The 26,824-nt window shown below is 62.0% G+C and overlaps 2 protein-coding genes and 1 long non-coding RNA gene across 11 annotated transcripts in view; 1 reads left to right on the forward strand and 2 right to left on the reverse strand.

Annotated features, from left to right (window-relative positions):
- The window catches only part of SBF1 (SET binding factor 1), a 28,094-nt gene extending 12,968 nt beyond the window's left edge, over positions 1–15,126 (reverse strand). For 4 of the 9 annotated variants that reach the window (XM_031007346.2, XM_031007345.2, XM_055374386.1 and 1 more), the window contains exons 1-27: positions 14,870–15,126; positions 8,467–8,552; positions 7,877–8,014; positions 7,624–7,785; positions 7,430–7,540; positions 7,070–7,093; positions 6,698–6,803; positions 6,443–6,575; positions 6,243–6,351; positions 6,054–6,167; positions 5,856–5,933; positions 5,308–5,421; positions 5,094–5,222; positions 4,912–5,010; positions 4,627–4,831; positions 4,422–4,534; positions 3,376–3,525; positions 2,958–3,026; positions 2,681–2,839; positions 2,334–2,602; positions 2,076–2,248; positions 1,925–1,998; positions 1,652–1,847; positions 1,288–1,415; positions 656–834; positions 393–529; positions 73–280 (exon numbers count right to left, since the gene is read on the reverse strand). In XM_031007346.2, coding sequence (XP_030863206.1) covers positions 73–280; positions 393–529; positions 656–834; positions 1,288–1,415; positions 1,652–1,847; positions 1,925–1,998; positions 2,076–2,248; positions 2,334–2,602; positions 2,681–2,839; positions 2,958–3,026; positions 3,376–3,525; positions 4,422–4,534; positions 4,627–4,831; positions 4,912–5,010; positions 5,094–5,222; positions 5,308–5,421; positions 5,856–5,933; positions 6,054–6,167; positions 6,243–6,351; positions 6,443–6,575; positions 6,698–6,803; positions 7,070–7,093; positions 7,430–7,540; positions 7,624–7,785; positions 7,877–8,014; positions 8,467–8,552; positions 14,870–14,924 — 3,518 coding nt within the window. In that variant the 5' untranslated portion in view covers positions 14,925–15,126. The remainder of the gene's footprint in view (positions 1–72; positions 281–392; positions 530–655; positions 835–1,287; positions 1,416–1,651; positions 1,848–1,924; positions 1,999–2,075; positions 2,249–2,333; positions 2,603–2,680; positions 2,840–2,957; positions 3,027–3,375; positions 3,526–4,421; positions 4,535–4,626; positions 4,832–4,911; positions 5,011–5,093; positions 5,223–5,307; positions 5,422–5,855; positions 5,934–6,053; positions 6,168–6,242; positions 6,352–6,442; positions 6,576–6,697; positions 6,804–7,069; positions 7,094–7,429; positions 7,541–7,623; positions 7,786–7,876; positions 8,015–8,466; positions 8,553–14,869) is intronic. The other 5 variants (XM_019018341.3, XM_004063688.4, XM_063704579.1 and 2 more) reach the window with 2 other exon arrangements.
- A 5,050-nt stretch (positions 15,127–20,176) lies between these two features.
- Positions 20,177–25,416, reverse strand: LOC134758164 (uncharacterized). The gene is made up of 3 exons (XR_010133119.1): positions 24,815–25,416; positions 24,400–24,486; positions 20,177–20,434 (listed from the first exon to the last, which is right to left on the reverse strand). It is a non-coding gene; the product is annotated as an uncharacterized lncRNA (long non-coding RNA).
- On the forward strand, positions 22,126–26,733 carry ADM2 (adrenomedullin 2). The gene is made up of 2 exons (XM_004063691.5): positions 22,126–22,556; positions 23,167–26,733. The coding sequence occupies exons 1-2, from the start codon at positions 22,447–22,449 to the stop codon at positions 23,501–23,503; spliced, it is 447 nt and encodes a 148-aa protein (XP_004063739.1). The 5' UTR covers positions 22,126–22,446; the 3' UTR covers positions 23,504–26,733.
- The last annotated feature ends 91 nt before the right edge of the window (positions 26,734–26,824 follow it).

Here is a 26,824-nt window from a genome sequence, read left to right on the forward strand (position 1 = left end):
CAGGCCCACAGCGGGCACGGAAGACACCCAGTCACGTGTCCACCACCCGGGCCAGCCCTGGCCGGCCCTCACCTGCGGCAGATGGCATACATGCGGTTGACCGGAGAAATGCGGAAGGGCTCAGACTTGGCCCGGCTCAGGCTGCTGCTCAGGGTGCCCAGACCGAGGCGCTGGTAGTCGCGACAGCAAGCCCTTTCCACCAGGCTGCTCATGGTCATGCGGTCGGAGGGCTTCAGGGCTGAGGACGGGGTCAGCGTGCTGGGCTCCAGCTCCTCCGACACTGCGCAGGCCGGGCACACGTGGTCATCACGGGGCCACTCCGCCTGCCCTGATCCTCCCCGGCCAATGTCAGCATCCAGAGGCCACCCAGGACTCCACCCCCGCCCCTCCACCTGAGATCTCGTCCTCCTGGTCCTCAGGGGGCGGCTGGCCCCGCTGCTCCCAGCTGGGGGGGTTGTACTTCTTGCGAGTGACATGCTGCCGCCCGATGGTCTTCTTGGCGTTCTTGACCAGGTTCCGGGACAGGGTTCTGGGGCACACGAGAGTCAGCAAAGGTGAGAGGAGGAGGGACAAAGATGGGCAAAGGGGCCTAGGAGGGTTGGAGCGGGAACATGGATGAGGCCCAGCTGCCCTGGCCTGGGACCCAGATCCATACCTGAGGGAAGGACCCTTGTCCTTGGTGACTCGCGGTGGCCGGCCAGGTGTGTGGGCAGAGCCCAAGGTGAACGCAAAGGTGGCCCTGACGTCCGGCGGGTACCGCAGCTTATGCAGCTGCTTACGGAAGAGCTCGGCGCTGTCAGACCCCACCTCCTCGTCAAAGGCCATTTTCAGCAGCTGCGTCAGTAAAAGCAGCCCTTAGGGGTGTGGGTGGCCCCCCAGCCCCTCCCCCAACTCTGACACTGCCAGGTGCCAGGCTCCCCTTCCCCTCGCAGCCATGACACAGAGAGAAGCAGGCCACAGGCAAAGGCCTGTATCTGTGTCACACGAAGGCAAGCGTTTGCGTAAACTCGACATCTCCGTGGCTGTGAGCTGAGGCCTGGGTTTGCAAGGCACACCCAAGACACGGACCTGAGGGCCGGCACCCCAGGGAAAGGACAAGGACCCAAAGACTGCACATCAAACAGTGGACATCAACTCAAGAGCCACAGTGAGGGCCCCAGACATACAAGCGTAACAACAGGGCCACTGCTGGAGACTGGCCTAAAAATGGTTCATACGAGAAAGACCGGTTTGCAGGAGAAAGACCAGGGCGGGGGATGAGAGCCCCATCCGCGCACCACGCCCCACCTGGAATGTGCAGGAGCGCAGCTGGAGCCCGTCCTGCAGGAGCTGGTCCACAGGGGTCTGGACGCTGATGCGCTTCTCCTTGGTCAGCGCAGCCACCGGGAAGGAGCGGACCACCACCTGCTCCCCGACTTAGGACAGGCCAGGCAGAGTCAGAAGCAAGGAAGGTAAGGGGGGGGGGGTCCCAGAATCTCAGGGTACCACAGTTACGGGGAATCCCAAGTGGGTGGGGAAGGAGCAGACAAAGGCCCATTTCCCACGGGGACCCAGAACCCCCAAGAAAAGGGAGAGAGAGGCAGGGAAAGCCTATCCATCCCAAAGACCTGGGGGAAAGGGGGCGACAGGGCCAGAGAGTCTGCAGGCTCACCCAGGGGGTCCGTGGGCATCCCCGTGAAGATGACCCGGTACGTGGTGAGGAAGACGGCGCCCTCAGCTGGGAGCAATGCTGGTCCGCCAGCACTGCCCCCCGCGCCCTCCTCACGCCCATCCGGCAGCAGGTAGACGCGCAGGCCGTCCAGCACACACTCCTCACCCGGCAGCAGGCGCGGCCGCAGCAGCTTGGGCTGCTCGAAAACAAGAGCAGGAGCTCAGGATGCAGCCTGGGCCTTGGGCACCCACAGCCCCACCGGCCCCCGCAAACCTTCTGGATGGGCGGCAGCCTCCGGCTCTCCCGCTGCACGGCCTCCAGGGTCTCGATGTGCATCTGGACGATGTCTGGGGGAAGACAGTTCTCACACTTTGTGCCCAGCCCCACCCATCCAAGGGGGCATCACCAGCCCAAACCCCCGTACCTGGCACCATGACATGCAGCCCCTTGAGGTGGTCGCTGGTGACCCCACTCTCCGTGCAGACCTTGTCCACAAAGCGGTTGATGAAGCGGACCACAGCCCCAGCTACGTCGCAGGTCTCTGCATCCTCAAAGCCGCTCTCTGTGTCATAGCTCTCGGCCACACTGCCAGCCATGCTGGGCCAGGGAAGAAACTGTGGGCATGGGCCCTGCCCACCACGGCCCCGCCTCCACTGGGCCCAACCCCCAGTCCCTGCCTCACCTGTTGGTGACCAGGCTGTTGCTGGCGCTCTCCAAGTCGCCCAGCCCGGCACGCTCCCGAAGTAGGCGGCTCTTGCTGCTGTCCAGGGGCAGCAGGAGGTAGCTCATGCGGTTGGCATAGTGGATGGCCTGGCTGAACACCGTGCTCTCCTCCTTCTGCACCAGCTCCTGCTGCTTCTCACGGCTCAGAGTTGGCCACAAGCGCCGCTGCTCAGAAGCCACGTCTAGGGCAGAGCGCTCGTCCTCCTGGGAAGGTGCCTCCCCAACCTCCTGCCACGGCACCACACGCATGAGCCGGGGCCACACTGCCCCAGCCCCTCGCCCCCAGCCCAGGGAGTCCCTGCGCACCTGGGCGGGGGACAGGTCCTCGGTGGGCTCCAGGTAGAGGGCCCGGATGTGAGTCTGCACATCCCCATAGAACATGGCCTCCCAGAACTGTGGCGTGCTCCACACCACGTGCTCCTGCACACAGCTGTATGCGAACTGCGTCACCCCCGGGCTCAGCTTCTGCAGGAGCCAGGGGAGAAGGTCAGCTGGATGCAGCCAGGAAGCGGGGCTGGGAAGGAGACCTCAGCCACCAGGAAGGGGGGGCTGGGAAGGAGACCTCAGCCATGCCAGCACTCACCCGGCAGAAGGCTGTGACCAGAGGGAGCAGAGCCGCTGCGATGCCATGCTCGTCCAGAGAAGTGCAGTCCTGCAGGTAGAGCGAGAGCCCATCAGGACCTCTCCCCTCCCAGGCAGCACTCACCTCCCACCATGCCCCCACCACCCCATAGCCACCACAGACCAGCACCTGACACCCTTGGCTCCAGCTCCCCAAGGCTGCCTCAGAGGCTTAATATCAGGAGACTCCGGGCCCCAGCACCTGCCCCCAACAATGGTTCTCTCCACCATGCTCCCTGCAGACCGAGGACCCCTGCCCACTGGCACAGGAGTCTCTTGCACCCTCTCTCCACTCTCACTCACAGACCAGGGTCTCCCCGCCTGTTCCCGCTCATGCGCCATGAGCCATGTCACTAGCAGAATAAGAGACCTGGCCTCACCTGCAGGCAGCAGTTCATCATACGGACGACAAAGTCAAACTGCTGGTGGTCCAGGACCGCACGGTTCTGCTGCACGTGCAGGTGCAGCTCCTGGGCGAGGCAGCGGCGGGCAGCTCGCCCCTTCAGGGCCCTCAACACGGCTGGGAGAAGCTGGGGGTGGGGAAAGGAGACACGGGCTGAGGGCACAGAGAAGACCCACTCGGGGCCCAGGCAGGGAGGGCAGCAGGTGTCCAGGAGAGCCAAATGCCTTTCAGGTGGGGTGTGCCAGACTCTGGGGCTTTGCCGACCAATAAAGACTAAAACCTCCAGTGGGCCCGACAACTCCACAAGTACAAGTTCACCAGGCCAGACACAAGGACGCAGATGCTGCACCCGCGAGTCGGCAGGGAGGTGCGCTCTGGAGGGAGGCCTTGCGGGCTGGGCCCCCTTGCTCACAGGCTCACAGCTGCCTGGCTGGCTCAGTGACTCGCCTGGCACAGGCCCAGCCACAAAAAGGCTTGGAGTTTGTGTTCTATTGCTACATCGTTCATCACAAAACTGGCCGCCCCAAAGGGACACCACACAGCCAATGAAAAACAAGAGTCTCCAACTGGCCATGATGAAAGACCCCAGGGGCGTTAAGTGAGTACCACAGAGGGCAAAACAGCAGGAGCAAAAAGCTCTGTTTCCATAAGGTGCGAGGAACAGGTCATGTATGGAGGGAGCAAGCTCTGTTTTCCATCAAGTACAAAGAACAGGTCGTGTATGAGCCTACCCAATTTAAGGGGAAGGACACAGACGAAACATAATAGTGAAACCTTCTGATTTCTAAAAATGGAAGTACATCTCCCTGGCTGGGTCTCCCGCGCAGGCCCGACCCACCCCTCACTGAGGTCAAGAGAGGAGACCTGGAGCCCACCTACCCTCCGGCCAGCCCAGCCACCTCTAGCTGTCTGTTAGGCAGAGGAGGCCCTGGGGCAGCGTCAGCACTCACAAGGGTGAAGCGCGGCCTGGGTCTCCTCTGAAACCCGCTGCCCTGGCCCGGCTGGAGCCTGCACAGCCCTCACCTTCTTGGCCTCAAGCATTTTCCCCTCAAACACGTAGGAGATACAGTTGCGCACAACCTCCAGCCGCCGGGCGCTGTTGACATGCAGCCCACTGCACCGCTCCAGTATGGCAGCTGCGGGGACAGAATACACACACTCGGACCCCTGACCCCATGCCCATCCTGGGCCACGCTCGGGGCCTGCCTTCCCCTCCCTCATTACGCACTCATGGGGGGCCCTGAGGGCACGGTGGTCCTCCTCTCGGCCTTCACAGCTGGGGGTGCACCCTGCATCTTGGCCGCAGCCTGGTCCACGATCCACTGCACGGTGCCCTCATCCAGCCGGGGGAAGGGTCGGGGCACCCGTCGCAGGTGGCTGCTCTCACCGGGCCTCTGTACCTTGTGCATCGCCACGGCTGGGTACGGGTTCTCCTGTGTGGAGACGGCAGGTGTGGGGCAGGGGCCCAGGGATCAAGGCGGTACGACGCCCTCCCGTCCTGCTACCCCCGTACGTTCTTGTAGAGCTGCTCTGCCAGTTCCTGGACGTGACGCAGGACACGCTGGGGGTGGTTCTCATCCGCCCGCATCCTTGCCACCTCGTGGGCCACCAGCTAGCGGGGTAAGCAGGAGGCTAGGTAAGCCATGGTCAGGCAGAGCCAGGGCAGGGGGCTGGGAGGGCAGGGCGGAGGTGCACCTCATCGAACAGGTCCGTAGGGCGGTACGGGACCCCACGCTCTGACACAAAGCCAGCAAAGGCCATGCCCTCCAGCACCTTCATCAGGAAATCGTCCTCTACCAGCCCACGCTGGCCCAGGAAGGCTGCCTGGATGACACAAGGAGGTCGGTCCCTCAGGGGTCTCCACCATGCACTTATCTCCCACCCCACCCCCAGCCACCAGGCGCCCCACCTTATGGAAGCGGATGACAGGCTCCGGGTGGATGCGCACGACGTGCAGGCACCAGCGATAGCCCTGCAGCAGCTGAGCAAACAGCCGCAGGAAGACCGCGCGCAGCTCCTTGTCCTGGGAGAAGAGCTGAGTGCAGGTGAGAGCCAGTCCTGCCAATCCCCACCCCAGGCCGCCCAGGAGCTTCTCCACACCCCAACCCACCCCAAACTGCCCCGCTCCCATCCTTCTGCCCCTCCCACCATTCTGCACTCAGGGCCACCAGCTCCTCTGAAACTGTCTGGACAAGGCACTCCTGGCTCAGCACCCTCAAGGGCTCCTGTGATCAGATGCCAAGTTCCAGCCCCTTGCTGGGCCCCTGCCGCCTCGCCTGCACCACTCACGACCACCACTCCTAACTGCTGGCAGCTGCTTTGCTCCCAGGCTCCTGCTTCTGCTACTGGAGCCGGGGCCAGCCTGGGGGTGGGGCCCTGTGTGTCAGTGGCAGCAGACCTGAGTGGGGGCAGCCTAAGCACCTGGGGTCCCCATGCAGGAGCAGCAACGACCCCCACCTGCATCTTCAGGGAGGAGGTGGATGTCGTGGGTGGAGGGAAGGCGAGGTCAGCCAACTCCAGCTCCGGGTCCAGGACCTGCCAGCACAGAATGAAGCAGGCAGCTGCACGCTGGCCCCGGCTCTAGGCTCCCCGTGCTGCCAGGCAGCCACATCCCAAAGGCCCCCAAGGCTCCCGCTTGCCCGTGGTGCCCCTCACCATGCTCAGCACACTGTGCGTCTGACTCTGCAGTGGCTCTGGCAAGAGTGGAATGTGCACACACTCAGGGATGGTGACCGTCCCTCCATCCAGATCAGCAACAATCACATCGAGCTGCAGACCAAGGGAGCCAGCAGTCAGGGACCTGCAGGCCTGGGCCATGAGGTGGACACAAAGCACAGCCCTTACCAGCTCCTGGGTCTCTGCCTGGAAGGCCGCGTTGACCCCAATGATGAAGGGTGTGGGTGTGCTGAGGACCTCCAGCAGCTGAGCCGGCAGGATGGGCACATAGGTGAAGCTGTGCAGGCCCCAGAGGATGCAGTGAGCCAGGGGACGCGACTGGGCAAAGGGGCCAGGAGAAGGGGCTGGGAGGGCCGGGCAGGGGTCACCTGTATCTGAGAGGAAACAGCAGTGCCAGGAGGCCCCTACAGGCATCGGCGAGCCGCTGGTAGCTCCGGGACAGGAAGAGAACCTTGTGCTCCGTGAGGGCGGCACAGAACAAAGACAGCACGTTGGTGATGCCTAAAGGAAAAAGAGAAGCTTGGAGAGGACCCTGGGCCCCCACCCAGGCAGAGTGAGAACCCACATCCCTAACCACCAGCCCCCGAGGGGAAGCCATGCGGGGGTGGGACAGACAGGCTCACCCAGCTGGCGGAAGAGCAGGGCCACGCTGCAGCGGCTGACGGGCAGCGAATCGGCCAGTGGAGTCTGGATGACCTGCCGGTCACCAGCACCCAAAGAGATCGTCCTCTGCAGCAAAAAAAGGATCGGGGCTCAGTAGTTTGACCAGAGCCAGCCCAGAGTCAGCCCAGAGCTCTGTGTCCCCAGGCAGACCCTGGTGTACTGACAGACACGTGGTGGGACTGGCTGGGACGGGCAACATGGCAAGAGGGAAACGCCATGCCCTGCCTCTGTTGTCCCAAGCAGCTGCAGAGAAAACTCAGGACAGGAGTGGCTGCTTTTGACTGGGGGTAGGGATGGGGCCTAGGTGGGCGGAAGAAACAAAGAATCCATACCGCTCCTTCCTCAACAGAGTCCAGCTGCACAGGACAGACGGGCAGAAAGACACGGTTAGACACTCCAACACACCCAGGTACAGGGCAGGGAGCAGACAAACAAGCTGACATCAACATCCAGAGACAGGCACACACCATCAAAGGAGTGGACAGAGAGGCTGAAGGACACAGGCCCACAGCACAGGTGCGAGGGCCAGGTGAGTAGGCCAGGATTGTTGGGGGCAATGGTGGCACGAGGACGCAGGAGGGAGCATCCAAGGCCTCCAGCTGTGTGTGGCTCTGCCTGGGCTCCAAATACCTACCAGGGCCCCAGCAGGAGGGCCTGTGGCTGTGCAGACACCAGCTGCCCCCAAAACTCACCTGCGAGCCCCCAGCCAGGGGCACAGTGCACGTCAGCAGGTTCCCAATCACGTTCTCCAGGCACACATTCAGGCCCTCCACGTGGATGGCGTAGATGAGGCCAAGGCTGTTCTGCAATGACCAGAGCGGGGAGTGGTGGGACAGCCGATGGAAGCACCCTCGTCGTGCCTCGCCGCCCCGGCTGCCGGCCTCACCCTGAACACCTCCGTGTGGTCAAGTCGCGACACCAGTACCAGCGTCTTCGGTGCAAACAGCTGGGCAGATGGGGCAGGTGCTGTGGGAGACAGGTGGGTCTGGCCTCCCTCATCCCCCTCTTCCTCCCTCTCTGTGGCATCCTCCACGCGCGTCGTTTCCTGCTGGGGGCAGGGGGAGACGGGGGCAGGGGGAGTTGGCCACGGCCCAAGGATGCAGCTTCATTCATGCTGTACCCAGAGGCCCCAAGCTGACCTGTGAAGGCTCTGCTGGCTCCCAGAAGGTCAAGCAGGCACAGTAGTGGCGCTCGGAGTTGATGTCGGTGAGGACAGCAACAAAGAAGGTCGGTGGATTCCTCTCGGGACACAGCTGCCACCCGCTGGGCTGGCAAAACTGCAGGGAAGGCTCAGCAGTCAGCTCCTCCCCCTACACCTGTGGCAGGAACCAGCCCACCTGCCCCAGCATCTGCACCACCAGGCCTGGAGGCTCCAACACACGCAGGCAGCTCCTTGCTTGGAGACCCTGGGGACACGTGGCCTCCTGGGCCTCAGTCTCTCCGGGTGAAAGGAGTAACAGCCTCTGACCTCCCCACCTGGGGCAAGGACCAGGAGATGGGAGAACAGTCCCCACCATCATGAGTGAGTGACGACATGACACAGTGACATGAGCACCGCGCAGGCCGCCGGCCAAGCCGGTCAAACCCCCCGACAGAGGCTGTGCTGTCTCGTCCCTAGCCCAGCGGGGGGCCAGGCACTGCGGAAGCTCCTCAGTCAGGGACGAGGGCAGGGCTGTGCCCACCTGCCCTCCCCACCTGCCAGCACCGTCTCAGCACGCCCCCCACTCACCAGCTCGATGCCCTGGGGGAATGGGTTGTCCTCCCAGTCCTTCTCCGGGAAGCGCTGCAGAATCTGGCCCTGGCCTTCCCCACTCCCTGAGGACAAGAACAGGGGGTCAGAGCACCCGACCCGCCCCCCACCCACCAGGAGGCTTGAGGATCCCAGGGTGGAAACATTCCCACCCACTGGGCCCTCATCTGGCACCAGATCAGCTGCAGCTCCCTAAAAATAGTTTCGTATGGAGAGTCTGCTGGACAGCTGCACACCCTAGGGCCACCTGAGGGTAGAGAAGCCCCTGCCGCTACACCCCATTCCCCGATCCCACCCCAGAGACCTCCTTCAGCCTGACCAGCCCAGCTTCACACAGCACAGCAGCCCTCCATCGAAGGTCAACACTTCGGGACTATTCCACAGGCCCCCACAGCATCTGCCACCACTGCCAGGCCCCCACTTGGGCTCTCAGCCCCCCAACAGTGGGCATCCCCCAGAGCTCCCTGTCACCCACCAGCCCTGGGCCCAGCCGGGGGTGTGGAGGACTCAAACCTGCTGTCTGTGTGAGGTTCAAGAAGCCTCAGCCCCACAAGGCTAGAGGACACCCCCTGCGCCCACAGCCCCAAACTCTTCCCTATCCCAGCTGCTTCAGAGACAGACAAGTCCCCAGTACAGGTCCCAGAAGATGGGGTTTGGCAGCTGCCTGCTAGAACACCAGCCCCACAGCCAGCAGGACCTAGAGGGGCAGCAGCTAGACGGGAAGGATGGAGGCTTGGTCCAGGACGACCACCAAAGGATGCCCAGATGGCTTCCTGAGCACTTGGACCCCAGCAGCTCTCAGAGGAGAGTGGGGCGGTGGTCACATCCAGGCCTGCTCCCTGTCTCCAAATCTCCCTGTACAAAGGCCACAGGATGGGTGCTGAGCGCAGCCTAAGCTCCCCTGGGCCAGGAGGAGAGCTTTCAGGGCAGGGAGAGCCAAGAGGCCTATGTCTCCCCACGAGACCCCTCCTCTCCTTGGGGCCCCAGAACTACCACATCCAGGGCCCTGTTTCCAGACCCAGTTCACACTGGTGGGGTAAAGGTCCCCGCCTGTGGCTCACCCCTGGAGAGCCAAGCCAGGAAGCCCGGTGGGGACCACAGTGGGACACTCAGGGTGTGGCTCCTGCAGCAGGACGGCTCCGCAGGCCTCCCAGGGCTTGTGGAGGATGGAGCAGGTGCAGCAGGAAAGACGAAAGCCTCCCTGCCTTCTCCTCCACACAAACCGCAGGTCCCCAGGGCCCATCCTCTGTTTGGACGGGCCTCCACACCGCCACCCACCTGGCGGAAGCAGCACAGCCAGATGGGCAAGGCGGGGGTCATGCTCAACACAGAGCCCCTCATGGACCCCCACCCTGGCCCCCAGGAAGCTGCAGCCCCACATCCAGCATGCCTGGTCCTCCTGGGAACAGATGAGCAACTCTGGCAGCCCAATGGCACACACTCCACGGGTCCCCTACAGGCGGGGAGACCATCCGCCCTCCAGGGTTACAGGGGCAGAGCCAAGGAAGTCGGCAGTGGGCAGGTTGCTGCTAAGTGGGAGATGGTGGGGCGGTGAGGGGCCGATTCTGACTCACAAAACCTCAGCTTCCTGCTCCCCTCCCCCTCCCACCACTGACACCCTGCAGAGGACAGGCGGCAGACGGGTGGGGGCCCAGGTGTCTGCGGGTGCCACACCTACCTCCACACCCCCAAGTACAGCTCACTCAGGCGCAGGCCCTGAGCTGCGGCTCCTCCCCCACCCCACCCACTCCCCCAAAGGCCTCCTTGTGCTTGGCCCCAAACCACCATCTGGGCCCAGCCCTGGCTGGCACCCAGAGCTCACCCAGTTCTTGCCACGAGGCAGCAGGCAGAGGAAGGAAGAGGGGTTTATGAACAGGGACAGCAGTCTCTGCACTGCAGCCTCCCCAAGGCCAGGCAGGGAAGGCAGCCTTCCCCAGGAGGATGGGCAGAGTGGCAGGTCACCATCTACCTTGACCCTCTCCACCCCGCTAGTCTTGTGAAGCACCAACTCTCACTCAGCCTTAAGTCCTCTGCAGGGCTCTACCCTCCAAAGAGCCGGCCCTGAGCTCCACTCTCCTTGGGCTGGCCCAATGGCCCAAGTGGGCCAGGCCAAGCAGGCACCTCTCCCTGAGCTCCTCTGTGCCATGACAGCCCCAGACAGGCCCTTCAGGTCTCAGCCCAGAGAGCACCCCCTCCCCTGGGAAACTCTGCCCCAGCCTGGGGCCTACACGGACCCTAGGACCGACCTCCCTCCACCACACCCCAGTGACTGCTAGTGCACCTGCTGGCTTGGCTGGGACGGACCACAGGCTAATTAGGGCTTGTAGAACACGTACAGTCGGCTACACAACCATCTTCCCCACACCCAACAAGCAAACAGGTTCCTCAGTCGGAAGTACAGGGCACCTTCCGGAGCCCCAGGGAATGACAGAACACAGCTGGCCCCTGGAAAGGCAGGCCATGGAGGGTCCTGCAGCCCTCGGCTGTGAGCAGCTCTCCTCCTCACCCTTCTGAGGTCCCAGCCTGCACCTCAGCTCTGTGCTGTCCGGGGCCAGGCCACATCTTGGCCTCCAGGGGGATGTGGGGGGTTTTGCCATGTCTTCCCAGGGTCCCCCACCCACTGGAGCCCTATTGCCACAGGAGTGACCTCCGGCAGCTGAGCTCCTTGCCCACCAGAGTGCTGCCTTTACCTCAGAATAGACAGGAGGGAGGGTGCCCTCCCCACTCCTCCCCTTGGCAAGAGGACGAATCCAAACGGTGTGCTGGGTGGCACTGGGCACCAAGGTTTCCTTGCCACCTCCACCTTTGAACATGGGGCTGAGGGGGCCACCCGAGGACAACACTGGGGCTTCTGTCCTGAAAGCTCCTCAAAGAGCACTCCCTCCTGCACCAATGTCCCTGCGGCCAGCCCCACGCAGACGGCAGGCCTAAAAGGCGGGCGGGCGGGCAGGCGAACACAGACCTCGCGTTCTGTCATCTGCTGGCAGCACCCCATCACCAGTGCCAGGCTCTGACGCCTGGAGGGCTGGCCCAGGCCAGCGTGTGTTGTGGGGAGGCAAAGAAGGATGGCAGCCTCTCCTGTTTCCCCACCACACTCCCCACAGTGCACGAAGACCAGCCCTGGCCAGCTCTGCTGCTTGTGGGGAACCCAGCTATAGGAAAAGAGAAGAAAAGAAGGAAGGACAGCACCTTCCTGCTATGCCACCCACCCAACCCCAACATGCACATGGCTCCCTCGGCCGCAGCAGCAGGCCATGTGCAGGGCCCCTGCAGCTTCCACAGCCATCCCCCAGAACCTCCCCTGCCCATCAGACCTGAGCAGTTCTGACCCAAGGCCTTGGACCCCTTCCGGCTCCTAGGGTGGAGGCTGGGAGGCAGTTGAGGCCATCCCAAACAGCCCCAACCCGCTCCAGAGGGAGGGCAGGAACGTGGGTGGGGACAGTAGATGGGGCTCAAGAATGCAGCCAGCTCATCACAGTCAGGATGAGAGGCGAGGCCACAGGGTGAAAGGTCTTTTTCTCAGATGCAAGGGGTCCAGCCCCTCCTCCCAGGCAGATGCACACTCGGCTGCTGGAGATGGAAGGCCGATGGCCAGGTCACGGCCAGATCAAATGTGTCTCCTGTTCCCAAAGACACCTCAGCACTGGCCACGCTGTGATCAGGGCCCTTCTGGGCCAAGAGCCGGGCAGAGGCAGTCTGTCTAGTCCTGATGCCTGCCCCAGAGCACAGAAGGCGATCCCTGACTCACCAGTTGAGGGGCCTGCAGATGGGCCAGCGCTGGCCACCATCACTCTCTGAGGTGAAAGGGTCACGACCAGCACACGCATTTACCTTCTCAGGGCCCCTCCCCACCTTTCCTGAGAGGTTTCCAGCTGGTAATCACTAGCAACTGGGATGCTGCCTCAGGCAGGACTCATGCACCCTCAGCACCCTGGTGCTGCACCCAGCAGCTCCAGACAGGATGTCCAGATCCAGGCCAAGACAAGCTATCCGCCACTCCTGATCTCCAACCCAAGAGACCCTGCATCCCGCCCTGAAGTCCTAGCCTGACAGAACAGAGGGGGTCCTCTACCCACTCACAAGTGCCTGTTGTGTCTGTGCCTAGAGAGTTCACACACCTGCTGCTCAGTCACTAATGAAAGACACTCATCATTTCCAGGGGCCTCCTGTGTGCTACTGCTTCACACCTGTGCATTCACTGCATCCTCACGGCAGCCTGGGAGGTTAGCATGACTCACTCCATCCCCAGATGAGGAAACTGAGGCACAGAGAGCCAAACAACTGGCTCAAAGTCACAAGGCTATCAAGGCGCAAAGCAGAGACAAGTGACCCCACGCCACGCTCCTCTGCTTCTTCCCCCCGCTCCCACCGGCCCTGGTACCTGACTCTGCCCTCAGCCCACGACCAGGGTCCCAGTCTATAGCCTTATTCCCCTCAAGAATGAACAAGTCCTTCTAAGAGGTGCCTGGGGCTGCAAGGCCAGCAAGCAGCTGACCAGCTCAACCCCAGAAGGTAGTGGGTACAGGGCTCCACGGTCCTCCAACCCTACTGCAGTGGACCACTTATCACTCCTTCCTACCACTTAGGGGAAGGGGGGGGCACCTTGGGCTCCAGCCTTCTACCCTGTCCTGCGCAAAGGACACACACAAACAGGTGCCTGCACTACGTGTGGCTCCAGCAGTGAGCACACACATGTCACAGCCAGCTTGTTGTGGAGCCCACTCTGCCTCTTCTCTGCCTACCTTCAACTCCTCACCCCACGGCCACCACGCCTCCCACCTGGCCTTTGCCTGCAGTCTCTACCAACCCAAACCCTCTCCACACTGCCCTCAGGATCATCAGGGTCATTATCAGCTGTTCCTGTAGCCCCCGCCCCAGCCCTCAGCCCAAGGCCCCTCACGCCAAGACAGCCCTCAGCCAGCCTTGCTTCCCTGCATCCTCAGGCACCCTCTGCCCCAGGTGGTAAGGCCTCCTCCACGCCCCTCATGGGTGCCTCGGTGCAGACAGCTCCCTCTGTGGGTCAAGACAACATTGACAGCCAGCCTGCACACAGTGGGGATGAGGACTGTGTGGTCCTAGCAAGCGAGAACTCCCTCTCTAGAGAATAAGACAGATGCTCATGACTGACAGTGCCATAAGACACACACTTGGATAGACGTCAGCAAAGAGGAGTGTGTGCTGAGTAAGAAGGCACTGAGGAGGGGCTGGAGCCGAAGAAGATGCTAAAGAGGCTTCAGAAAGTGTAGGGGGGGTGTCCAGCAGAAGAAACACAAAAAAGAGAGAACTCCAGGTCCTTGGTGGGGACAGTGACAACTAGACTGACAAAAAACAAGGTAACTGGGAAGGCAAGCTCAATCCCACCTCCAGCTCAAAATCCAGCCCCTGCCTGACCACACAGCCATCCCCACACACTGCCAGTCTGCAGCTGGGATCTGACAGCTTGGGTGCCAGTCCCAGCCTCTCTGAGCCGGCTCAGGCCAGGCAGTCAGCTTATCCGCGCCTAACTTCTCTACAGATGGGGGCAAGAGCAGGGCAACCCCGGTGGGCTGCTGGGAGGAAGAGGTGAGATCATGCACACAAAGGGCTGTGCGGGGCCTGGCACACCAAGCACGCTCGCCAACGCTGCTGTCTCCAGGCTGTTGCTGATGTCATCGTCAGGCTCCGTTTTCTCCTACCTCCTGGGCTGAAGAGCTCTCAGACACGGGCGCTGACCCCACACACAGACCTCCTGGGCATGGGCACCGACCGCCACGCTGATCCCCCACCCGGGGCTTGGCGTGCAGGGCCTGGACCGTCAGGCGAGTCGCCAGGAATGCTCTTCTCTCTACTCTCGACGCTTCCTCCTCAAATCCTCCCAGTTTCAAGTCAAACACCGCTTCTCCATGCACCAAACCCGAACTCCACCCCCTCTTTGCACCCCGCCAAGACCGCCGGGGGGGCTTCAGACGTAGCACCAAGGTCAGAGGCGGGCTGGCGAGCCGCGGGTCCGCGCCCCCGGAGCCACTAGAGCCACAGCCGCCGGCAGCTGGCCAAGGGGAGAGCCCGTCCCACCCCAAGGAGGCCGGGCAGGCCGGGCCCAGCCTTCTCTCCCTGCCGCCACCAGGCCCGCGCGGCCACGCCGCCCCCAGCGGACGCCCATTCTCCCCACGGGCTGTCCGGTCGGCCCTGGCCTTCAGCCCCCGCCCCCGGCCCTCGGTCCTCGGCCCCCCGACCCCAGCCCTCAGCGCCCGGCCCCCGGTCCTCGGCCCTCAGCGCGCGGCCCTCAGTCCTCGGCCTCCCAACCCAGCCCCCAGCCCCCGGCCCTCGACCCTCAGACCCAGCCCCCAGCCCTCAGCACTCGACCCTCGGCCCCCAGCCCTCAGCGCTTGGCCTCGGCACTCACCGCGCGGGTGCGGCCCGAACGCCACCAGCACGAAGTAGTCCGCGAGCCGCGCCATGGCGAGGGACGCGGGGCGGCCCGAGGGGCGCGGGCGGGCTCCGCGGCTCGGGGACTCGAGGACGGCGCGCTCATGGCCCGGCCCCGGCCCTGGACCGTGCACCCCGGACACCCCTGGTTCGCTCCGCGGCGGCGGCGGCGGCAGCGGCGGCGGCCCGGACTCCCGCCGCCATCTTCCCAGCCAGCCGGCCCGCCCGGGCGCGCCGTGCGCCTGCGCGCTGTCGTCAAGCCCTGAGCGGGCGGGGCCTGCAACCGCGCATCTCCATTGGTCCAGCGGGCGGGAGGGCGGGTCCCGAGAGCGGCGCCCCGCCCATCGCCGACCACTCTGGGGCCCGGGCACCGCCCCTCGGGCCGGGCACCTGGACTACGGCTCCGGCGGGTCTGACGCCCTGACCCGGGTCGGCTGTGGTGTCGGCGGGAGGCATGGGCCAGGACCACAGCTGCCCTCGCCGTTGGGACTCCCCGCACAGGGGCCCGAATCCCACCCCTGGGCCGTCCCAATCTGGGGATCGGGTCCCCAGACTCCTCGTTCCCCGCCCCTCGCTGTCCAGCGGGAGAAAGGCGGGAGAAGCCTGGGCGCTGCCCACCGGGCCCCCCAAACTAGAAGTCAGAGGAGGCGCAGGGCCATCACCTCAGGGGCTGCCAGCCTGGCGATGGGGAACGGAGAGAGAATTCAGGCCCTGCCCTTGGGGTCCCAGGCTGAAAAGCCTCCATCTAGGCCAAGTGAGACATTTAACACATTAGCTTAAAAACGGCAGGCTCATGTCCCCCTGTAAAAAGCAAATGTTCTAAGCGTGTGAGGCACATGAGGCCACGGAGCAGGGGGCTCTGGGAAAGCTGCATCCCCCAGGATCCCTGACAGTGCCCACCCCTCTCAAGGGCAGGGCTGGCCAGGGCCACCCCTGAAGTGGCTCAGGGATGAGCATGAGCCCAGAGCAGAACATGCTGGGAGAGAAGGTGCAGGAGCCAGCCTGGTGCAGCAGGGAAACCCCTCTGAGCACAGCAGGCCAAGGTCTGTTTTTTATGTTTTGTTTTGTTTTTGAGGCAGAGTCTCCATCCGTCACCCAGGCTGAAGTGCAGTGACACCATCTCGGCTCGCTGGAACGTCCGTCTCCTGGGTTCAAGCGATTCTCCCGCCTCAGCTTCCCACGTAGCTGGGATTACAGGTGTGCACCACCATGCCCGGCTAATTTTTGTATTTTAGTAGAGAGGGGGTTTCACCATGTTGGCCAGGCTGGTCTCGAACTCCTGACCTCAGGCCATCCACCCACCATGGCGTCCCAAAGTGCTGGGATTACAGGCATGAGCCACTGCCCCCAGCCCGAAGGTCTGTTTTTTGTTTGTTTGTTTGTTTGTTTTGAGACAGAATCTCGCTCTGTCGCCCAGGCTGGAGTACAGTGGCGTGATCTCGGCTCACTGCAAACTCCGCCTCCCAGGTTCACACCATTCTCCTGCCTCAGCCTCCCGAGTAGCTGGGACTACAAGCACCTGCCACCACGCCCGGCTAATTTTTCTGTATTTTTAGTAGAGTTTCACCGTGTTAGCCAGGATGGTCTCGATCTCCTGACCTCGTGATCTGCCCATCTCGGCCTCCCAAAGTGCTGGCATTACAGGTGTGAGCCACCGCGCCTGGCCCTGAAGGTCTGTTTTTAAATGAGTTTGGCTGCTGCGAGAACTGGCCAAATGACTGGCATCCAGTCTCCATCCATGGGCAGGAGCCAGCCCAAGAGAATGAATGGAATCAAACTGAGAGGCCTCACCAGGGTCCCCTCCCTGCCCTCAGGCACAGGCCACGCTACACCTCTCCTCTCCCACTGTTGGTTTTCACAGGTTGAGAAATCATCTTTTTAAACTTTTTTTGTAGAGACAGGGTCTTGATAAGTTACCTAGGCTTGTCTTGAACTCCTGTCCTCAAATGATCCTCCTGCATCTGCCTCAAAAAGTGTTGGGATTACAGGTGTGAGAAACCGTGCCCTGCCAGAAATCCTCCTTTTTGCCCCAGCTGGCTCAAGTTGGTTTCTGTCACTTGTACCCAAAAAGGTCCTCAGCACCACACTACCACACCACTGAGCTTGTGCGCAGGCTGGCAGGGGCCCAGGGCAAGTCTGGGCTAGTGCTTGAGCCCAGGGCTGGCTCTCTTTGGAGAGACCCTAGGGACCCTGCACCGCACTCTCCACTCTCTCTGAGACTCTGGGGACCCTGCGTCGCACTCTCTCCACTGTCATGCTTCCACCAGGCCCTTGGGAACAACCGTCCACAGTGGCTCAGAGTCTCAGATGGATGGATGCCCCTCCCTACCGCCCAGCCTGCTGATTTCTGGTCAGCTGTCTTGCAGTCTGCACTCTCCTCGAACCTCTCACCCCACTTCCAGTGTCTCTGAGATGATTGGCTGCTCCTCAGAGAGCAAATAGAAGCTATCACATGGGAGCACCAAGCCCCCATCTTACACCTCTCACACCACCCCTCCCTCCATCACCACAGGGCTCTGCCCCCCTGCCCACCCCTCATCTCAGGCCATCATTCACTGTCAGTGCCCGCCGCCAAACTCCATCCTTCCCTGTCTATGGATTCCTTGCTATCAGAGTCAAACTTACCTCTGCCATCATAAAACACTCAAACAAAACCCCCCAAAGGCCGGGCGTGGTGGCTCATGCCTGTAAATCCCAGCACTCTGGGAGGCCCAGGTGGGTGGATCACTTGGCGTCAGGAGTTTGAGACCAACCTGGACAACATGGTGAAACCCTGTCTCTACTAAATATACAAAAAATTAGCCAGGCATGGTGACGCGTGCCTGTAATCCCAGCTACTCGGGAAGCTGCAGGAGAGTTGCTTGAACCCGGGAGGCGGAGCTTGCAGTGAGCCGAGATTGCGCCACTGCACTCCAGCCTGGGCAACAGAGCAAGACTCTGGCTCAAAAAAAAAAAAAAAAAAGGCCAGGTGCGGTGGCTCACACCTGTAATCCCAACACTTTGGGAGGCCAAGGCAGGCGGATCATGAGGTCAGGAGTTTGAGACCAGCCTGACCAACATGGTGAAACCCCGTCTGTACTAAAAATACAAAAATTAGCCGGGCATGGTGGCGCGTGCCTGTAATCCCAACTACTCGGGAGGCTGAGGCAGGAGAGTTGCTTGAACCCGGGAGGCAGAGGTTGCAGTGAGCCGAGATCACACCACTGCACTCCAGCCTGGGAGATAGAGCGCAACCCTGTCTCAAAAAAAAAAAAAAAAAGGAAAAAACCCCAAGATGCTGTTTGTCCAGCCAGTTGCCACCCTAGCTTCTTTTGCTTCTCACAAGCATTCCGCAATGCCACCGCCCCCTCCTATGGCCCAGCTCTCGCACATTTGGAAACTCATGTCTCCTCTTTACCTGTGTCCATCATAAGCGGTGCTGGGGCAGCCCCGTCGCTCCCCAGAAGCAGCTCCTCCAACTAAGAATGGACTCACACGCAACAAGCACCAGGGACCCTGGGAATCACAGAGGGGGCGTCCTCTCTGGTGGGCTGGGCAGGTGCAGAAGCAGCAGCCAGGCTGATGCCTGAGGGCAGAGGATACACCCTCCCCACAAGCTGGCGGGAGGCAGGACTGTGGCTCACAGGGGCAGCAACTGTCCTGTCATCTCAGGGCCTGAAACACAGCCCCTCGCTGGGGCTGTCCTCCACCTGTCCCAGATTAAAAACCTTGTGAGGGCTGGGCACGGTGGCTCACGCCTGTAATCCCAACACTCTGGGAAGCCTAGGCGGGCGGATCACGAGGTCAGGAGATCGAGACCATCCTGGCTAACACGGTGAAACTCTACTAAAAATACAGAAAAATTAGCCGGGCATGGTGGCGGGTGCCTGTAGTCCCAGCTACTTGGGAGGCTGAGGCAGGAGAATGGTGTGAACCCAGGAGGCGGAGCTTGCAGTGAGTCAAGATCACACCACTGCACTCCAGCCTGGGCGACAGAGCAAGACTCCGTCTCAAAAAAAAAAAAAAAGCCTCTTGAGGACAGGGAATTTTCACTGGTTTTTCTTTATTGGTGGGGCGAATGATTTGATTGCACTTGTGTTTTGAAAGGACAGAGCTGGTGGCAGTGTGGAAGGCTGAGGGCCGAGTGGGGAGGCAGCAGCAGAAGCCGCAGCAGCAGATTTGGGAACCTGGGGTGCCTGCTCAGGCCCTTCCCTACCTGCCCCTCCAGAGCTGGCGCTGGGCTCTGTCCTTGGCCAGCCTCTCCGCATTCTCTGTGGACGAGGCTCACCATATCCTCCACGGCCGCGCCATCCCTGAAACCCCAAAACTGTTCTCGACCTGCCTTATCTTCAGTCCCATGCCTGCCAGGCTGGGGAGCGACCAGACCCCTCTCCCTGGACAACCCCCAGGCAGCTTGGCCTCAGCACGTCCAGGCCCCGACCTCTTCCCACCCCCTCAGCAGCTGCCACATCAGCAAACAGAAGGGCTTCGCTGGGAACTGTGAGCCCCTCATTTACCGTCCTGCCCTGCTAAATTTCTCCCACCCATCCACTCTGTCCCCTCAAGCCCTTTCTGCCTGCCTCCCCAGCACCTGCCTTCTTGGCTGCCACTCCACCTTTCAACATAAATGTGACACTTGGCAGGGCTTGGTGGCTCACACCTGTAATCCCAGCAGTTTGGGAGGCAGAGGTGGGCGGATTGCTTGAGGTCCAGACTTCAAGATCAGCCTGGCCAGCATGGTGAAACCCCGTCTCTACTAAAAATACAAAAATTAGCCGGGTGTGGTGGCAGGCGCCTGTAACCCCAGCTACTTGGGAGGCTGAGGCAGGAGAATTACTTGAACCTGGGAGGCGGAGGTCGCAGTGAGCCAAGATTGTGCCACTGCACTCCAGCCTGGGCGACAGAGTGAGACTCCATCTCAAAAAAGCAAACAAACAACAACAACAACAACAAAACACTGGGTGCAGTGGCTCACACCTGTAATCACAGCACTTTGGGAGGCCAAGGTGGGTGGATCACCTAAGGTCAGGAATTCGAGACCATCCTGGCCAACATGGTGAAACCCTCTCTCAAAAACAAAAATTATCTGGGCGTGGTGGTGGGCACTTATAATTCCAGCTACTCAGGAGGCTGAGGCAGGAGAATCGCTTGAACCTGGGAGGCGGAGTTTGCAGTGAGCTGAGATTTCGCCACTGCACTCCAGCCTGGGTGACACAGTGGGACTCCATCTCAAGAAAAAAAACCTATAAATGTGACACTCCCTGCCCCCCCCCAACTGGTCAAAATAAGTAAATAATAACTGCAAGGCATCCCTGACCACCCAGATCGGCCTGTGGGGTGTGTGCTCGGCACTCCTCGGCTTATTCATCCAGCAAATGTTGACTGTGCTCCCATGGTGTGTCAGCAGGAGGGTTACGGGGTGAGTGCAGGGGTTGGGGAGACAGAAGGGGAAGCACAAACAGACGCAGAGATCCTCAGCTCACCCAACAGAGAGGCCAGTCTCAGCAGCTTGGAACCCGTGACACCAAGTCCAGGACTCGTGGACAGTGGGTAGGCGAAAGCTCTGTGGAGAACAGTGAACCATCTATGAACATAAACACATGCTCACCTTCAACCAGAATTTCTACTTCCAGGAAGGTGTCCTATAGACACATCTGTGAGCTCAAGGCAGCAACTCATGAAAAGACTGGCAGTCACCTAATTTCACATTAATAGCAGATGAGGTGAATCATACAACACCTATATGTTGGAGTAGATCCAACCATAGGAAAGAGTGGGGTCTCTGATATGAGGACGGTCGGGCTGTGACGCCTGTCACCCCACTGGTCACCGGGGTTGATTCGGCTGATGTGGCTGGCTCAGAGGCAGGTGTCCCCTTCCTTCCTCACTGTTCCCTGTGCATCCCTCCGAAGCTGTGTGCTCCATCGAAGAGGATGGAGGACTGGGCTTCAAGTAGCTGCGCTCCTCTGCCAGGACCTCCAAACAAGCTCTCAGGAAAGAACGGGGTCTCAGTCCTACTGCAGATCTGCACACATGGATGTGTGTGCCCAGGGCAGGTCAAGAGAGGGCTCCCACCCAGACCAGGGTAGGGGTCCCAAGTGGGTGGCAATGGTGAGGGGAGTCTCACGTTTCACTTGTTTTAATTTTTTTTTTTTTTTTTTTTTTGAGACGGAGTCTCGCTCTGTCGCCCAAGCTGGAGTGCAATGGTGTGATGTCGGCTCACTGCAACCTCCGCCGCCTGGATTCAAGCCTCAGCCTTTCCTGCCTCAGCTTCCCGAGTAGCTGAGATTACAGGGACCCGCCACCATGTCCAGCTAATTTTGTGTGTGTGGGGGGGGTCGGGGGCGGAGTCTCGCTCTGTCACCCAGGCTGGGTGTGAGAGCTGAAGTGGAGTGTGATTTTTTTTTTTTCTTTTTTGAGACAGAGTCTCCCTCTGTCGCCCAGGCTGGAGGGCAGTGGCAAGATCTCGGCTCACTGCAAGCTCCGCCTCCCGGGTTCACGCCATTCTCCTGCCTCAGCCTCCCGAGTAGCTGGGACTACAGGCGCCCGCCACCACGTCCGGCTAATTTTTTTGTATTTTTAGTAGAGACGGCCTTTCACCTTGTTAGCCAGGATGGTCTCGATCTCCTGACCTCGTGATCCGCCCGCCTCGGCTTCCCAAACTGCTGGGATTACCGGAGTGAGCCACCACGCCCGGACACTTGTTTAAATTTGTTACAAAAACCGTGCAATACTTTGGTCCGGGGTTGGAGCGGCCGGGGATAAGTACAGCCTTTTAGGAGCGCAGCCCCGGGGTTGGGGGCGCCGTGTCAGAGGAGAGCGGAATGGCCAGCCCGCTGCGGAATCCCGCGGACTTGCTGGTCAGGCTGGGGGGCCGGGGTCCACCGGGTCAGACCCTGGAGGGTGGGACCGCCCGGACTAGGGAGGTGGTTGACGGGGTGGGCCCCGTCGGGTCCGAGTCCGCCCCAGCCGTGGGATCAGCTCGGACGACGGCTCGCCCCCTAGAAGCCCGCTTCAGCCTGGGGAAGTCCGGCCCCCGCAGGCTCGGGGCTGCGTCCCCACCAGAAGGCGCCTGGAGTGAGGCTGGCGGTCCCGCGGTCCCGCGGTCCCGCGGTCCCGCGGTCCCGGGCCGGTCGCCGAGCACTCCCAGCGGGGACAGGCCCCTCCACCGCCCCTTCGCCGCAGCCCCCTCCCCGCCCCGAGGGTGGCTGGGCCCGGGGGAGGGGCGCCCCGCCCCGCCCCGTCCGTGCATCCGGCTCCGCCCCTTGCTGGAAAGGCTACGTATTCAGCTCTGGAGGTGCCATCCCGGGCCGCGACTCCACTCCAGGCAGGACCCCCAACCCGCCCAGCCCGCTCCGCCTTGCGCCCCGGACCCGCGGCCGACCCCAGACCCGCTGCCCGCTTCGCGCCCGAGGCCTGCGCCCCGACGGACGCCGGTGCCCAGCTTGCCACGCCCACGCCCGGAGCCCCGACCGCGGAGGACTCCCCGAGGTGCCGGCGGAGGGGGTGGCTCGCGGCTCAGGCTGCCCCCAACGTGCCCGGCTCACCGCCCCCTCCCCTGCAGCCCCACCCGCCATGGCCCGGATCCCGACGGCCGCCCTGGGTTGCATCAGCCTCCTCTGCCTGCAGCTCCCTGGCTCGCTGTCCCGCAGCCTGGGCGGGGACCCGCGACCCGTCAAACCCAGGTGAGTCCAGGTCTTGGGCCAGCCAACCCCTCTGGCCCCCGCAGGGAGGCAGAGTGCCGGGGACCGCGGGGGCCGCCCTCCCTCCACGCCCCCACCTGCTGCTAGGACTCCCCTCCCAAACGAAGGCCCCTACCCCAGGCTCGGGAGCGCCTGAGCAGGGCCAGAGGCCCCTCTTTCTCTGCCTCCCTACACAGGGCAGTTGCTTCTCCCCACACACATGGGCACAGCAGCCCCTCTTCTGGGGGTGTCTGCTGGGGGAGGGGAGGCTGGCGGTATCCCTGGCCGGCCTGTGACCACCCTAAAGGGAGGGCAGAAGCCGAGTCACCCTGAGCCCTGAGAGTGGTGACCCGCAGAGGCTGGGCCGCCGGGGTGCCCTTTGGCCAAGGAGGTGCCGGTTCCCGGGACACGTGACCCGGGCCACTGAGATGGTCCCAGGCCCAAGCCCAGAGGGGACGCGGGCTTCCCCTGGCCGTGCTCCAGGCTGTGTGTGGATGGGGGCCGTGGGCTTCCCCTGGCAGTGACCCAGGCCTGTGTAGAGGCAAAAGTGGGCAGGTGTGAGTTCTCTGAAAGGCTGAGCCATCTACTTGACATTCTCCATCTGCCTCTGCAGGGAGCCCCCAGCCCGGAGCCCTTCCAGCAGCCTGCAGCCCAGGCACCCCGCACCCCGACCTGTGGTCTGGAAGCTTCACCAGGCCCTCCAGCCACAGAGGGGTGCCGGCCTGGCCCCTGCTATGGGTCAGCCTCTCCGGGATGGTGGCCGCCAACACTCGGGCCCCCGAAGACACTCGGGCCCCCGCAGGACCCAAGCCCAGCTCCTGCGAGTGGGCTGTGTGCTGGGCACCTGCCAGGTGCAGAATCTCAGCCACCGCCTGTGGCAACTCATGGGACCGGCCGGCCGGCAGGACTCAGCTCCCGTGGACCCCAGCAGCCCCCACAGCTATGGCTGAGGTGGGGCCGGGCCACACCCCTGCCCATCCCAGCCAGGGTGCTGTGCCCCCGTCCAGAGCTGCAGCTGAGCCCCATCTGAAGCCCAGTCCCTCGGAGCTGCAGACAGCAGGTCCTGCAGCAACAATACCTGCACGACTTTGCACACGTAAACCTAGGCTGGTCTACACGCAGTGCTGGTACGTCCAGGAGCCTAAACACCCTGAAACTGTGACCCCCTGGGGGACAGCTGCCAGACACAGCTGGCGGCAGCACCAGATGCTAAGCACTTCAGAGAGGAGGTGTCTGCCCAGAGACGTGGAGCAGAAGCTGGGCCCTGAACACACCGGGCCATGTCTGGACGAGCAGGGCTAGAGAGGCTGAATTGGCCAGAAGTGGCCCCTCCGCTGCTGGTCCAGTCAGACTGAAGCCCGGCCTTGTGCCTGGGCTGTTCCTGCTCTCATGCACAACCAGCCCTTCCACGTGCCTGCCTGTGGAACAGGAGGGGGAGCGTGGGATGCTGTAGCCCCCCGGGGTTGGGCAAGGGAAGGATGGTGGTCCTCCAGAGGTCATGAAGGGACCTCTGTGGCTCCAGCTGCCAACCCTGGAGCCCAGACCGAGGTGGCCATGGAGACTCCACCTGGATCCCCTGTGGGAGGCCAGGGAGGGTAACTCAGCAGTTCAGGAGCCACCCCAAACCATTCTGGGACAGGGACACCCCTTTCTACCCCAGGGCAGGGCAGGGCAGGGCTGGGTGGGGCAAGATCCCCCAGCCCGAATAGACGCACCCCACCTGAAGGGGGTGAGACCCTTGTTGGCAGCCAGACAAGGGTGGGGCTCCACAGGCAGCACAGGCGCCCCACCACCACCCAGTTTGGGGACCCAGTGGGACCGAGTGCGGGGGCAGAGGGTGACTTACCAAGAGCCAGGGAGGGCAGCCCAGGCCCAAATGACAGCAAGAACAAGAACCACTGCCAGCGTGCACAGACTTGGTGTGTGTCCTTCCCTGGGGGGACGGGGGACTCACATGTGCCTGCCACTGGAGCCTCCCAATCGTCCAGCAGAACACGGGGTTCAGAAAGGGCTCCTTCTGCTACTTAGCGAACACTGAGCATTTAATTTGCACGTTTGCTAGGGTCACCCTCTCGGCCATCCCACGAGGGTCGCCATGATCACCCCAACTCTAGAGGCCGCAGCAGAGCTCAGGACATTCCCCCACAGAGCTTGCCCCTCAGCTCCTACCTCCAAGGGGGAGGGTCCTGGAAGCGCCCACCCAGGCGCCGCCCCTGTGCTTGCTCCCCGAGCTCAGGGCTTGCCGAGTCCAGGTAACTGACCTGTACTCCACGAGGCCCTGTAGGAACGGTCTAGGCTGGTCCTGCCCTGTGGAGGCCTCCGTGCACTGAGAGATGTACTAGGATTGCAGCAAAGGTGGTCAGGGTGGTGGGCCGCACAGCGAGGCAGTCAAGCCAGCTCCCTGGGAGAAGCACTGGGTCAGGTGAAGTCTGAGGACAGCAGGCCTTCCCTAGGGGAAGGAGCTGGGAGTGCCAAGGCCCCAGGTGCACAGGAGGCGTGGCTGCTGAGAGGCTGCAGGGTGGAGGGGCCTCGGCCTCAGAGTCATGTGCCCTGTGACCACTGAAGAGTGTCAGCAGAGCACACGGCATGAGGACAGAGGGAGGGGCACGGGGAGTGAAGGAGGGGGCCCTGGAGCAAGGCTGGGGGGTCAGGAGCTCAGCGTCCGCTACTCAGCCCAGCCAAAACCCTCCCAGACGTCTCCTCTCCTGCCTGGGCAAAGTCCAGCTTGGCACCCCGTCTGGGGCCTACCTGTGGTCAGGGCCAAGTGTTCCCTCCTCCAGGAAAGCCTTTACCCTCCTCATGCCCTGTAGTCAGAAGGCCGCCTGCTGTAACCCTCCGCATCGCCTCGGGTGCGAAATCAGACCCACCTGACACCATCACGCGGAGGCCCAGCAGCACCTGCACCCACCCCCACCTTCCCCAGCAACCACTTCCAGCTGCTCTGGCCAAAACCTCCTCTCGGCCGGGCCCCGTGGCTCACACCTGTAATCCCAGCACGTTGGGAGGCCAAGGCGGGCACATCATCTGAGTTCAGGAGTTCAAGACCAGCCTGGCCAACATGGTGAAATCCCGTCTCTACTAAAAATAGAAAATTATCCGGGCGTGGTGGCACATGACTGTAATCCCAGCTACTCAGGAGGCTGAGGCAGGAGGATCACTTGAACCTGGGAGGAGGAGGTTGCAGTGAGCTGAGATTGCGCCATTGCACTCCAGCCTGAGCAACGAGCAAAATTCTGTCTCAAAAAAAAAAAAAAAATAGTAATAATCCAAAAATTAGCCGGGCGTGGTGGCACATGCCAGTAATTCCATCTACTCGGGAGGCTGAGGCAGGAGAATCGTCTGAGACAAACGTAGAAAGTAGAATAAGTGGGTAGTGGAGTGGCAGGGAGTGCTGAGTGCCACAGGAAGTCAGACAAGGAAGGAGAGTGTGGGGCAGGTGCCATTTAAATGGGGGGCGCTGGGGTCTCCTCACAGTTCCTTCTCAGCTCAGCTGCGCCAGGATCTTGTTGAGTCAGGTCAGCTCCCCACAGCCCTCTTGCCTGACCCCTGAAGCCCAGAACTGATCTTCACAGCCCTAGGTATGGCCCCAGCACCCCACTGCCCTCTCTCCTGCCCCAGCCAACTGCTGTTCCCAGACTTCCCTGGCCACGCTCCAAGACGCCAGCTCTGCCGCGGGCACTTTGTTCTCACGGTGTCCTCCGTGCCTGCAGGGCCCATGCATGGGAAGTTGCGTTGGCGGCCCGGGTGTTAGCGGTTCCGTGCCTGCTCCATCTCTCTGTGAGGCCCCTCTCCCAGAGCCTGACACGCTCTGTGGCCGAACTCTAGGCAGGTGCCCCTGAGTCCTTTCCTCGACAAGGCCTGACCCCATCCCCATCCTCGCTGGGCCTGCCGACCCCGGTGTTAGCAAGAATCCTCCAAATCAGTTTATGGAGAATTACCCACCCTCGATATCTGATCCCATTCCTCATCTCCCACCCTTGATCTCATCACCCTGCCGGCCTCCTGCAAGATCCTCATTGAGCCACTCCAGTGAGAATCCCCCCACCCTCGAAGGCCCCCCTAACAACTTCCCATCCGCTGACCCCTCCAACGCCATCAATCTCCAGCTGTGGTTGTTGAATTCGGAGGTGAGCTCCTCTCACCACTCTCTTGAATAAAGCTTTTCTCACCATTTTAACAAGTCCTCAGAATCATTTTTTCTTAACAAGCCCCTGCCCCACCCAGAATCACGGGGGGCCTGGGGACAAGTTTTCACCTCCTGAGATCCAGTG

The sequence above is a fragment of the Gorilla gorilla genome, chromosome 23 (assembly GCF_029281585.2).
Source record: "Gorilla gorilla gorilla isolate KB3781 chromosome 23, NHGRI_mGorGor1-v2.1_pri, whole genome shotgun sequence".
Taxonomy (NCBI): Eukaryota; Metazoa; Chordata; class Mammalia; order Primates; family Hominidae; genus Gorilla; species Gorilla gorilla.